The 12,859-nt window shown below is 42.0% G+C and overlaps 1 protein-coding gene across 7 annotated transcripts in view; it reads right to left on the reverse strand.

Annotated features, from left to right (window-relative positions):
* The window catches only part of KIAA0319 (KIAA0319 ortholog), a 104,484-nt gene that overhangs the window by 5,648 nt on the left and 85,977 nt on the right, over positions 1-12,859 (reverse strand). For 6 of the 7 annotated variants that reach the window (XM_087438095.1, XM_087438094.1, XM_087438090.1 and 3 more), the window contains 6 exons: positions 11,756-11,894; positions 10,907-11,066; positions 6,481-6,623; positions 4,195-4,317; positions 2,595-2,685; positions 208-299 (listed from right to left, as the gene is read on the reverse strand). In XM_087438095.1, the coding sequence (XP_087294221.1) occupies positions 208-299; positions 2,595-2,685; positions 4,195-4,317; positions 6,481-6,623; positions 10,907-11,066; positions 11,756-11,894 (748 nt within the window). Of the gene's footprint in view, positions 1-207; positions 300-2,594; positions 2,686-4,194; positions 4,318-6,480; positions 6,624-10,906; positions 11,067-11,755; positions 11,895-12,859 lie in introns of those variants that run through there. The other variant, XR_015553997.1, reaches the window with a different exon arrangement.

Consider the following 12,859-nt stretch of genomic DNA (forward strand, 5'->3'; position numbering starts at 1 on the left):
TTTATAATACATCTACTCTCTCCCGGTGAGCATATCCTTGGAATTGACATAGGTTGTTTTCTTCACAGAAGCCCAGTCTCATTCTTCCTCCCCAGTTAAAGTCCTGACTACAGCCTGCTGCTCTCCCTTCACCCTGGAAACTCTCAGGGAAATGCCTGGATTAAGTCATTTCAAGATATCAGGAAATCATCTGGGCTATCGTCTTACCATATTTGGGCCTCAGCTCCATTCTTTCCTGGTCATCCATATTATCCAGGATGGTGTACTTTGTTTTTTTCCTTATTTTAGTCCTTTTTCGTCTGAAAGGAACAATGAAAAGCTCAACTCAGATTCTCAGAAAGGTAACTGGGATCCAGGATTTAAAACGTGGAGGACACCAAAGGAAACATTTTGCGTTCAGAATGTTAGTACATTCTATTGATAGGCATCTTTTACTAATGATATGCATACACGGCCAGGTCTGAGCTCAGTGGGACTGATATACATCATGCATCTTGAGGAAACACTTTCAGGAGTAGGAACGGCCACACCACCATGGCCCACTAACTGCAGGCTCTCAGCTCAGCCTCGGGCTGGGGCACCAGGGACCTCTACAGCAACCCTCAATCCCTGTGTGTCGGCCCAGCGAGCTTTTCTGCTTGAGTAAGTCTTTCCTCAGAGACACCTGGCTGAGCAAGTTTTCCCCTGAACCTATACTACCCTGGAATATCCAAAGATGCAGGAATGAAAAGATGACATCCACTAGCAGTCAGAAAAAAAAAAACAAAAAACAGAAATTGTAATAAATTCCCAAAATTACTTAGCAACAACTCAGTCTCTTATTTTTTCACAGCACATAAAACAACTGGGCTGGTTGTTTCATCCTATGTGCTTCATCCTATGCTTCAGAGGATTATTTGAAAATACACATCAAAACCATGGTAAGGTGTGTAGAGAACGAACAGTAGTTTCATAGCACAAAGGCAGTTTTCTGATAGCGTGGTGGGTCAGAGCACGGGCCTCTAACTCTGGGTGTAGCACTTACTAGCTGGGTGACTTGGAGATAATTTTTTGATATTTCCATGACTCCATGTTCCCACCTGTAAAATGGGAGTAGGAATAGTCCCTTTCTCATATGGTTGATGGGAGGACTAGATATTACATATAAAGAACTTAGAGCCATTAATCACAATGGCCAACTTAATAAATATTCACAGTCAAGCATTATCATCTCCTTGATACACATGTAACAAAGCTGCAGAATTTTTAAAGCCAAGCACAACAGCGTGACCAGCATCCCAGACGGTTCTAGGAAAACTTAATGGAATTTAGTCCTGTGAGGTCTGTGCCTGTGCTCTCCATCACCTACCTTTGGGAATGTAATCACAGAACTAAAATAATTTATAAGTGGTCTATGAAAACTAAGGATTAACTATGGTTTACCATTATTTTTTTTATCCTGTCTTCTTTGGAGAGAATTTTATAGTGTTTCATAAGTGGACCCAATGCTGTCTTCTAAGGACTTTGAAGGACTAATCACTATCCCTACGAATCTCCACACAGAGAGTTGGGCACAGAGTTCTGGAAGATTCCAACAATGAGGCAGCTCTGGGTCTCCTCAGAGGTCAGCTCCATGGAAAAAGGAAGAAGGAAAAACCTAAAGCAAACTTCTCTTTGGTGATGGTATCGCCTCGCTTAAAGTTTTACATTTATTAAATAGAACCAGGTAGATTCGATTATTGCCTCACACAGATAAAATAATCAAAATCTACAATTGGTATCAGCACACTTCTAGGACTCCTTTCTCACTGCGGGCAGATCAGTCAGGCCACTTAGTGTTCTAGTGAACATAATGTGAGACTGATAGAAAATAACATTAGATTTGATACCGAATCATTGAACCTTCTAGAAAATATGAGAGCTGCAATGAGAAAAAGCTGCCCCCAGTATTATTCCATTCTCTAGGCACATATACCTTGTGGGGAAGAATGCATTATAAAGTACTTTTTTCCCCAGTTTTATTGAGAAATAATTGGCATTCACCACTGTATAAGTTTAAGGCATACAGCATGATAGTTTGATTTACATATATTGTGAAATGATTACCACAATAGGTTCAGCTAACATCATCTTCTCATATAGATACAATAAAAAGAAAAGAAAAAAGGAAAAAAATGTTCTCCTTGTGATGAGAACTCAGGATTTACTCTCTTAACTTTCCTGTGTATCATACAGCAGTGTTAGTATAAAGTCCTTTTCAAGACTAGTATGGGGCTGGCCCGGTGGCGTAGTGGTTGCGTTTGTGCACTCTGCTTTGGCAGCCTGGGCTTCGCAGGTTCGGCTCCCGGGTGTGGATCTGCACACCGCTTATCAAGCCACGCTGGGGTGGCATCCCATATATAAAGTAGAGCAAGATTGGCACAGATGTTAGCTCAGGGCCAATCTTCCCCACAAAAGAAATAAAATAAAATAAACTAGTTTGTCTTCATAAAAAAAGTGATTGTCAAACAGTTCAGCAGTTTAACAAACCCAAGCAAAAGCCACTAAAGCTGTCACATCCCATTTAATGATGTGTCTTGATGTCAAGTAAGTAAATAAACAAGCCCACCAGGTACCTCTTGCAGCAGCAGATGCAAAGCCAAGTTAAGCCCCCTGTGAGCACGACGAGAGTGAGAGCCAGCACTGTCACATAGAATATACTCCACTCTGAAAAACAAAACCAGAGTGGACACAGTTACATACTTGCTGCAAAACAAGTTTATGTCAATGATTCACAATGCATATTTCTGAGTCCTTGCAACCAAAGGCCATCTGAGGTGTTGATCACACCTCCTTGGGCTGGCAGCAGAGGATAAGCAAGGTCACATACGGGTAATTGAAGAACAACCTAAAAGCAACCTATTTTTGTCCAGTTGGTTCACGGACCTCATGGAGCACATATTTATGCTGACTTGAGAACAGAACAGTCGGAAAAAACTAAAATTAATCACGTAAGAAGTAATGCCTCTGAGGGGCCGGCCCCGTGGCTTGGTGGTTAAGTGAGCGCGCTCCACTGCTGGCGACCCGGGTTCGGATCCCGGGCTCGCACCGACGCGCTGCTTCTCTGGCCATGCTGAGGCCGTGTCCCACATACAGCAACTAGAAGGATGTGCAGCTATGACACACAACTATCTACTGGGGCTTTGGGGGGAAGAAATAAATAAATAAAAAATCTTTAAAAAAAAAAAAAAAAAAAAAGAAGTAATGCCTCTGAAACACCCGTGAATGGCACATCAAAATATTTAATCCAAAATCACAAAAATCACAACCCTCCACCCCAAAATAGTTCTGGCTTGATTTTAATAAAGCAAATAAAGTATCTGTATGGCTGCATGAAGCCACTTTTCACAGAGCCAGAAGACACTTTTCACAGAGCCAGACAGCAATTCAGAAATGACCCAATCTTCATTCCTTCCACATCCTTGCGGAAATCCAGTGTAAAAAAGCTTCAGAGCAGCAATTCAGGAACAGAGAAATCCAAAGAGCAAAGACACAAGGTTTAACTCTATTAAATGTTATACATGCTCCTTGGAATAATGATCCAAGGGCTGGCTATCTTCACATTTTTATGGTAGTGAGTGGGAACATAATTTGGCAGTCAGCTCTTAACAATTTTTTCTGCAAATTATGCCCATCTGGGTCTCCAAGACAATAAATTTACTCTTAGAAATAGACTGGCATTGAAATAGTCTAGTCTTCCCCCCCAGAAGAGACCTAAGGGCACTAGCTTGGCCGGCTGAGGAGGTGGCTCCCATTTCTGGCGCCTGCCTGGGCAGACAGCCTGGAAGAGTGGGCCAATTCTCACGTTGATCTGATTCCAGCAGGCCCACACAGGGGCCACTTCACCAGAAGGCCACGCTGAGCCCGAGGCAAGGCAGGTGCAATCTGGACACGACCCACGTGACCCAAAGCAACTTTCTTAGCAATGCCAGCCATGGTTAGCCAAACCTGCTCTGCCAAAGGGAATTTCCTCATCAGCAAGTTTTACAGAAAAGCCTTAAACACACACCCAGAGGTGAATTGTGGGAGGATCTTAACTCACCGCCAAGTGAGCTGGTTCACTTGGCTCAGGTGAGAAAAGGGTTGAATGTTTACAGCTGCAAAGCTAGGCAGCTATGTCTGATATTTCAGAATGAGCTGTCTTAAAGCTCATGCCACCACCACACCAGGACTCACCGCAGTTGCTCTCGCCATCCTGGATATAGCGCTGTATCAGGTTCTCCATCCACAACTGAGAGCAGATGCAGCGCTTTGTGATGGGGTCACAGTGACCGTGGCCAGAACAATTCAGAAGGCAACCTGTGAGGGAGCAAGCGAGGCTATGGTTATCATGGAGGAAAGAGGAAGCCCTGGCTCCAGCTTGTGTATTTTCATAGCGTGGGCCCTGAATAGATGCATCTTGTTGAATCAAGAGCCTCTTATGGTGTGGACAGGGGTTCCAGGGATCATCTCTCAGTATTGACAATCTCATCAGGAAGCATCAAAATGCATCAGGTAACAAAAGTCTTAAAAATTTGGCAAAAACACCCTCTGGCCTAAGAAAGATGAATTCTAAGAATTTATCCAGTGAAAATAATTGGGGATATGAACAAAGATTTATCTACACTGTAGCATTATTTAAAATCAACTTCAAAGACTGAGTAGAAAACTGGTTGCATGAATTGTGGAACATATCCAGGATGGAGTACTTAGTGGCCCTAAGTATCTTATTGAGGGATAAATTTGAAAAGATTTGAGGGCCCGGCCCGATGGCACAGCGGTTAAGTGCGCACGCTCCACTTCAGTGGCCCGGGGTTGGCAGGTTTGGATCCCGGGTGTGCACCGACGCACGGCTTGTCAAGCCACGCTGTGGCGGTGTCCCATATAAAGTAGAGGAAGATGGGCATGGATGTTAGCCCAGGGCCCATCTTCCTCAGCAAAAAGAGGAGGATTGGCAACAGATGTTAGCTCAGGGCTAATCTTCCTCCCAAAAAAAAAAAAATTTAAATTTGAGAAAATGATCGTAATATGATTTGAAGTTAAAAAGCAGATTAAAAATATATATCAAATTATCCTGATTGTGTTAAATGTTTCTAGAGATGGGGAAACTGGAAGGAAATACATCAAAATATTAACAAAAGTTATCTTTGGATGGTGAGAATTCTAGACTCAAGAATCTAGAGGATTATTTTAACTTTTTTGCCTTTATGGATATCCCAAATTTCCTATAATAATTAAATATTACTTTTCTAGCTAGAAAAAAGGAGTTATTAAAAAATTAAGTTACTCCATATTACAGTTGAGAAAGTCAATTGTGGGTAGATACATATCTGAAACAAATTAAATTTTACTACCCAAACATTATCATATTCCTTGTAACTCTCACATTCCTCGGTGTCTATTAAAATAACCACTTTATGATAATAAGGGATTCATGTTACTCATAAGATGGGGACAGAGACCTTGGACAAAGACCACATTTCCACATTTGGTGCCAGGAAGGGGTGGCAAGCAAGGGGCTAAGAAAAGAGGTACAATGGAAGAACTTATAAGCTCTCTTAAATATTCAATAGTCTACACAACACCATCATCACAACCTAAGGCATGATGTCCAAGGTAAATAAATTATATAAATACAGCTTTTCCAGCCAATATTTATCTGTCTTTAAAACCGTTCTGACAGTTTAAGCATGAAATTTCTGACAATGACCATTATGTGAGAGTACAATTTTAAAAATTGACCCATGAGGGGCTGGCCCGGTGGCGTAGTGGTTAAGTTTGCGTGTTCTGCTTCGGTGGCCCAGGGTTCACAGGTTCGGATCCCTGGTGCGGACATATACACCATTTATCAAGCCATGCTGTGGCAGCGTCCCATATACAAAGTAGAGGAAGACTGGCACAGATGTTAGCTCAGGGACCACCTTCCTCAAGCAAAAAGAGGAATATTGGCAACAGATGTTAGCTCAGGGCCAATCTTCCACATCAAAAAAAAAAAAAATTTGACCGATGACTGTTGTTGCTCTCTAGTTTCCCTCAAAGACAAAGCATAGTTGGCAAACATGTGTTGCAGGGAGAAACAAATGCTAAAACAAGTCCCTGGATGCTAAAGTGAAAATCTTTCCCTGCCAGTAAAACTTAGCCATGATTAGCTAGTCTGAGTCTTTTAGAATATTTCCACAGGAATAATCCCATTGGAATACTCCCATGGGAATTAAGTTATATATTTAATTTCTAATCAAAAAAGTCTATGAGACCTGGCTACCGTCCTGCCATATTGGAACCAGATCACATTTCAGCTCGTCTCAGAAATCTTTCACTTTAAACTCAATGGGCAATTATTTATGTTTCTCTAAGGTTCTCATTGTACTTAATTTGATGGGATGTCTAGCTCAGTGGTATCCAGTTCTGAATATACAGCAATTAAATACTTACATTACTTGGGCTCTAAAAAATAAATAAATAATATTTCGGTAGGGGACAGACCTGCTGTGTCTATCCTCAAGACTTTGAAAAGCAAGAAATCGGTCTTCTCCTTTGAGAGCCGCCTGTGCAGATTTCGCGCTACTTCAGCAGCTTTGAGGACCTTGAAAGGTGGCCCACTTTGCACATAAAACACAATCACGGTGCTGCAGAGGAGACAATGAGAGAGGGCAGCCACATGGTCAGGCGGTGACTGACATGACGTGTCCACTCCGGCCAACCTGTGAAGTTGGCAAGGCAGACTGCCACAGCTCTGGGGCGAGGACACAAGGGGGTATCCTGTGGGCCAAGGAACTGATCTGTTTCTGTTCACCAATAAAGGCTCTTCAGTCTCAGAGTCCAGCTGATGACAGACAGACAGACCTTCAGAGAAAAGGAGCAGTGTGTATATGCGTGCAGACACAACCATACAAAGAATAACTTTCAGACATGTCTTTATTTTTACCTTCTTATTGAGATATAATTTAGCTACCATAAAACTCACCCTTCTAAAGTGTATAATTTCAGTAGGTTTTAGTATATTCACAAAGTTGTGCAACCATCACCACCATCTAACTACAGAACATTTTCATGACCTCGAAAAGAAACTCCATACTCTCCATTAGCAGCCATTCCCCAGGCCCCATAGTTCCTGACAACCACTAATCTACCTTCTGTCTCTACAGATTTGACTATTCTGGACATGTGATATAAACGGAATACACATGAGGCATTTTGTGTCTGGCTTCTTAGTATAATGTTTTCAAAGTTCACCCAAGTTGTAGCATGTATCAATACTTCCTTTTAATTGCCAAATAATATTCTCTTGTATGACTATATCTCATTATATGTACCCATTCATCAGTTGATGACTTTTGGATTGTATCCACTTTTTGGCTGTAGGAATAACGCCACTATGAATGTTTGTGTGCAAGTTTTTGTGTAGACATAAGTTTATCATTTCTCTTGGGTATATACCTAGGAGTGGAATTACTAGATCACGTGATAATTCTATGTTTAGCATTTTGTGGAACTGCCAAACAGTTTTCCATAGAGGCTACATCCTTTTACGTTCCCACCAGCAATGCATAAGTGTTCCAATTTTTCCACATACTTGCCAACATTTATTATGGTCTGTCTTTTGGATTATAGCCATCCTAGTGGGTGTGAAGTGGTATCTCAGTGTGGTTTTTTTTTGTTGTTTTTTTTTTTTATGAGGAGATCAGCCCTGTGCTAACATCTGCCAATCCTCCTCTTTTTGTGATGAGGAAGACTGGCCCTGGGCCAACATCTGTGCCATCTTCCTCTACTTTATATGGGACGCCGCCACAGCATGGCTTGCCAAGCAGTGCGTCGGTGCGTGCCCGGGATCCGAACCGGGGAACCCCAGGCCGCCGCAGCGGAGTGCGCACACTTAACTGCTTGCGCCACCAGGCTGGCCCTCAGTGTGGTTTTGATTTGCAATTCCCTAATAGCTAATGATGTTGAGCATCTTTTTATATGCTTATTGGCCATTTGTAAATCTTCTTTGGATAAATTTCTATTCAAATCTATACTAGTTTCCAAGGTTGCTATAGAAAATTACCACAAACCGGCTGTCTTAAAACAACAGAAATTTATTCTCTCACAGTTCTAGAGGCTAGAATTCCAAGATCAAGGTGATGGCAGGAACATTCTCTCTCTGAAGGCTCTGGGAGAGAATCTGTTCCATGCCTTTCTCTTAGCTTCCGGTGTTGCTGGCAATCCTTGGTGTGCTGTGGCTTGTAGAAATATCACTCCAATCTCCGCCTCTGTTATCACATGGCCTTCTCCCTGTGTGTCTGTCTTTGTATCTCTCCTCTTCTTACAAGGACACAGTCACACTGGATTAAGGGTTCACCCTACTCCAGTGTGACCTCATTTTAACTAATTGCATCTGCAACGACCCTATTTCCAAATAAGGTCACATTCATAGGTACTAGGGGTTAGGACTTGAACTTATCTTTTAGGGGGACACAATGCAACCTACAACAAGTGTTTTTATCATGAAAATTTTGTCAAATGCTTTTTCTGTGTATATTAAGATGATCATACAGTTTTTGTCCTTTTTCTATTAATATGGTTTACTACATGTATTGATTTTCATACGTTGACTCACTCTTGCATTCCTGGGATAAATCCCACTTGGCCATGGTGTATAATCCTTTCAATATGTTGCTGGATGGATCCAGCAATTCCACTCCTAGGTATATGTCCAAAGGAAATGGAAAACAGGATATCAAAGAGATATCTGCACTCCCATGTTTATTGCAGCATTATTCACAATAGCCAAGATATGGAAACAACCTAAGAGTCCATCAATGGATGAATAGATAAAGAAAACGTGGTGTGTATATATATATACACAGTGGAATATTATTCAGGTATGAGAAAGGGGAAATCCTGCCATTTGCGACAACATGGATGGACCCTGAGGGATTGTGTTAAGTGAGATTAAGCCAGACAGAGAAAGACAAATACTGTATGATCTCATTTACATGTGGAATCTAAAAAAGGTCAACTGTAAAAACAGAGAGTAGAATGGTGGTTACCAGGGGCTAGGGAGTGGGGGAATCAGGGAGATGTTGTTTTGGTGTACAAACTTGTAACCAGTAGGTAAATTGGTCCTGGAGATCTAATGCACAGCATAGTGATTACAGACAATACTGTATTATAAACTTCAAAGTTGCTCAGAAACTTGATCTTAATTGTTTCCACCACAAAAAAGAAATGATAATTATGTGACATGAAGGAAGTGTTAGCTAACGCTCTGGAGGTAATCATACTGCAATCTATAAATATATCAAATCAATATGTTGTACACCTTAAACTTACACAATGTTATATGTCAATTATATCTCAACAAAATAAATAAATAAAAATACATGCTGTTGGATGCAGTTTGCTAGTATTTTGTGGAAGATTTTTGCTTCTATATTCATAAGGCATATTGGTCTGTAGTTTTCTTTTCTTGCGATGTCTTTGTCTACGTTTGGGAATCAGAGTAAACTGTCCTCACAGAATGAGTTGGGAAGCGTTCCATCCTCTTCTGTTTTTTTGGAAGAGTTTGTGAAAGTGCTGTTAAATCTTTAAATGTTTTGTAGAATTCACCAGTGAAGCCATCTGGCCCGGGGCTTCAAGGGAAATTTTTTGATTACTGATTCAGTCTCTTTACTTGTTATAGGTCTATTAAAGTTTTTAATTTCTCCTTGAGTCAGTTTTTATAGTTGTGTCTTTCTAGGATTTTGTCCATTTCATCTAGGTTAACTAATTTGTTGACATACAATTATTCATAGTATAATCCTTTTCATTTCTATAAGGTTGGTAGTAATATCCCCTTTCATTCCTGATTTTAGCAATTTGAGTCTTCTCTCTTTTTTCTCTTGGTCAGTTTAGCTAAAGGTTTATCAGTCTCGTTGATCTTTAAAAGAAACGACTTTTTGAGCCAGCCCTGATGGCCTAGTGGTTAAAGTTCGGCATGCTCCGCTTTGGCAGCCAGGGTTCAGTTCCCAGGCACGGAACCACACAACTTGTCTGTCAGTAGCCATGCTGTGGCTATGGCTCACGTAGAAGAACTAGAAGGACTTCCAACCAAAATACACAACTATGTACTGGGGCTTTGGGGAGGAAAAAAAAAAAAAGGAAGATTGGCAACAGATGTTAGCTCAGTGGAAATCTTTCCCAACAAAAACAAAAACAAAAGCAAAAACCAAAGAAGCAACTTTCGGTTTTGTCGATTTTCAGACACGTTTGCTTCAGTGTTTGATATTTTATAAGTAAGGGAAATGTGTGATCCATTTTACAAAGAGTTCTATAAAAAATAACTAGAATTTGTTTTAATTTAGTACTTTTCTATGTAAACTTCTGTTATCGGGAAAATAAGCCTAAACAGAATAGCTGACAATAACTGGCAAATGGATTTACTATTAATGGTAGGTTTTCAATCCTATATTCTTTCTTTCTCTCTCCTCTCATCTCACCCTACTATTCATAAGTTGGATAAGAGTTTATAAATAAACACTCAATTAAATATATAAATGTTATAAGAAATAAAGGTAGAGGTTGAGCCTCATAGACTCCCAGAAGACAGCAATGGTAATCAATGATCCTCTCACACTGGGATAAGCCTCAGGCCCATGAACATGGGGCATGGATGAAGTCTGGCTGTGAAACGTCCTCTGTGCATGCCCCAGACCATTTGCATGCCCTCTGGAGATACCAGAGCTAAAAACTAGCTCCCTCTGATGTTTGCTAACTCCTTCATTCAGAACATTCTCAACCAGCAAACATTTACTGAGACTTATAGGAAGGACCCAGAATGATGTGGTCCTTACTGCCGTCCTTTGAGAAAAAAAGTATATGAATGAGAAAACAGTACAGAACAAGCAGAGGAAGTTAACAGCTTCATGCTGGGTTGGTGTGCAGCTCATACCTGAGGTCCGAGTGGGCCTGAATCTTCTGGACCTTAATGTCTGAGTCCAGCACGTTCAGCAGCACTGCCAGCTGCCTCACAACGGTGTCCTTCTGCTGCTCCGTCAGCTGCGCAATGCCAACCTGCAGGATGAGCTCCACCAGGCCACTCTTCCTGGGGTCTGGGAAAGAGAAGATACGGGATTTCCACTTGCAAATCACGGGCTTGACAAGATAAGGAGCAAGGCCTGTATGCAAGTTAGAGTTTTAAACAACCCCTGTGTAATGTATACATTTGGGTTTCAGGACTCAGATAAATTTTTCCAAATGCCACAGAGGCCCCTATCTGAGAGTACTTTTTCCTTGTTTTATCTCAGGTTGTTGTCTATTAATTATTTTCCCAGAAGATAATCAGGTGTGCCTAATCGGCCTCTGGGCTACCTTGAAATTTTGGCACCTCATACACCCTGGGAAGGGAACTCAGTCTCCGAGCTCTGTGGGCACTGCCCAGCCCAGTCTACACTGGGGGTCAATATGGCCGCCTCATTGGAGCTGCCCCCCTCAGCGCTCCCAGTAGTGAAGCCCTTGTGCCCATTTGACATTAGGTCCTTGTCTTCTGGCAGGAAAACAAAAGTGAAAAGAGATTCTTGTTGCCACATCCAGTTCTTAATGAGTTATGAGGCTGTATCTGTTTGAGGATATGCAACCACGTGCAGAGAAAGCCTCAAAGTGGGCCCAGCCAAGAGCTGAAGCAGCCACAGGAAGCCTCCCACACTGGGTTCCACCCGTGAACTGCAGAGAGCCCCAAAGGCTGACCACCCCCAGCACAGACCAGCACCACTAACCCGGGCACAGAAACCTGCGCGCACACCTGGCCGCACTTCCACAGTGGCAGTGTCCGTGTCTGAGGCCCCCTGACTGTCAGCAACTCGCAAGTGGAAAGTGTAGGCTCCCTCCACCAGATTGGTCAGCTGCAGGGCTGCACTGCGGTCAGAGCCGTCGATGACATCCTGTGAAATAACACGATTCGTGATTCAGTGCTCAGCTCTCAATTCTAGGCTTCTGTTGATCCCAAACCTCGGTGTCCCATCTTTTGAACGTATGCATGTTTTTAAGGGGCTAGCTGGAGAGGAACAGGGTGGTGGGTGAGCTGAAGATAGGAGCACTCCTTGGCGTCTCTTCCACATAAGCACCAGGAGAAACAAATTCCTCAGACAGTACTTCTGAGCTGAGATTCCCAAGGGCTTTCTAGCAATTACCAAATTATTAATTTCATCCAATAGAATGAAAATCATTGAAATTAGGGTGGAGAGCCCAAGGGTGAAGCATCCTCTCTGAAGAGTTTTCTGGGTCTTATTTTCAAACACAGTTTTACAATACTCTTCTCTTGGGTTCCCTCATACTGTATACCATGTTCACCTTCTCAAATGACCCAAGAGCCTGAATAGAGATGTCTCTGCTCTGTGGGGCTCAAAGCTCCAAAGAATTAGACAGGAACCTCCCAGACCCCTCCTCTGAACTTGCTAACTGGAAGCCGGTGGTAAAAAAAAAGGTGACAAGTGTGCTGATTAGAGAGATGTTATCATTACACTTAGAAGTTAATCCACTATCTGGCTGAATAGCATTCACTCTAGAGGTACTTTAGAAAGTATAAAGCATTTTCAGTTCCTTCCCTGTGACCACTCCTTTGGTACATCTCCAAGAGTATATTTGCATCTCTCAAGTCCTTAGCAACAGCAGGAATGAAGATGTACCAAATTTATAGCCTATGAGGCAGAGTGATCTAATGGGGGAAAATGCCTGCCAGGAACTAAAAACCAGTATCTATGTGGTTTGGTTAAGGATGAGTTAGTTGACCTTGGCCAAGTCACTTTCCATCTCTGCATCTCACTTTCTGTACTTGTGACATGGGAACAGCAATCCTTGACCTATTGACCTATCTGGTACAATGTGAGGAAAGGAAAGAATCCACTTG

Source organism: Ceratotherium simum, chromosome 13 (assembly GCF_057802395.1).
Source record: "Ceratotherium simum simum isolate JZ-2026a chromosome 13, ASM5780239v1, whole genome shotgun sequence".
NCBI lineage: Eukaryota > Metazoa > Chordata > Mammalia > Perissodactyla > Rhinocerotidae > Ceratotherium > Ceratotherium simum.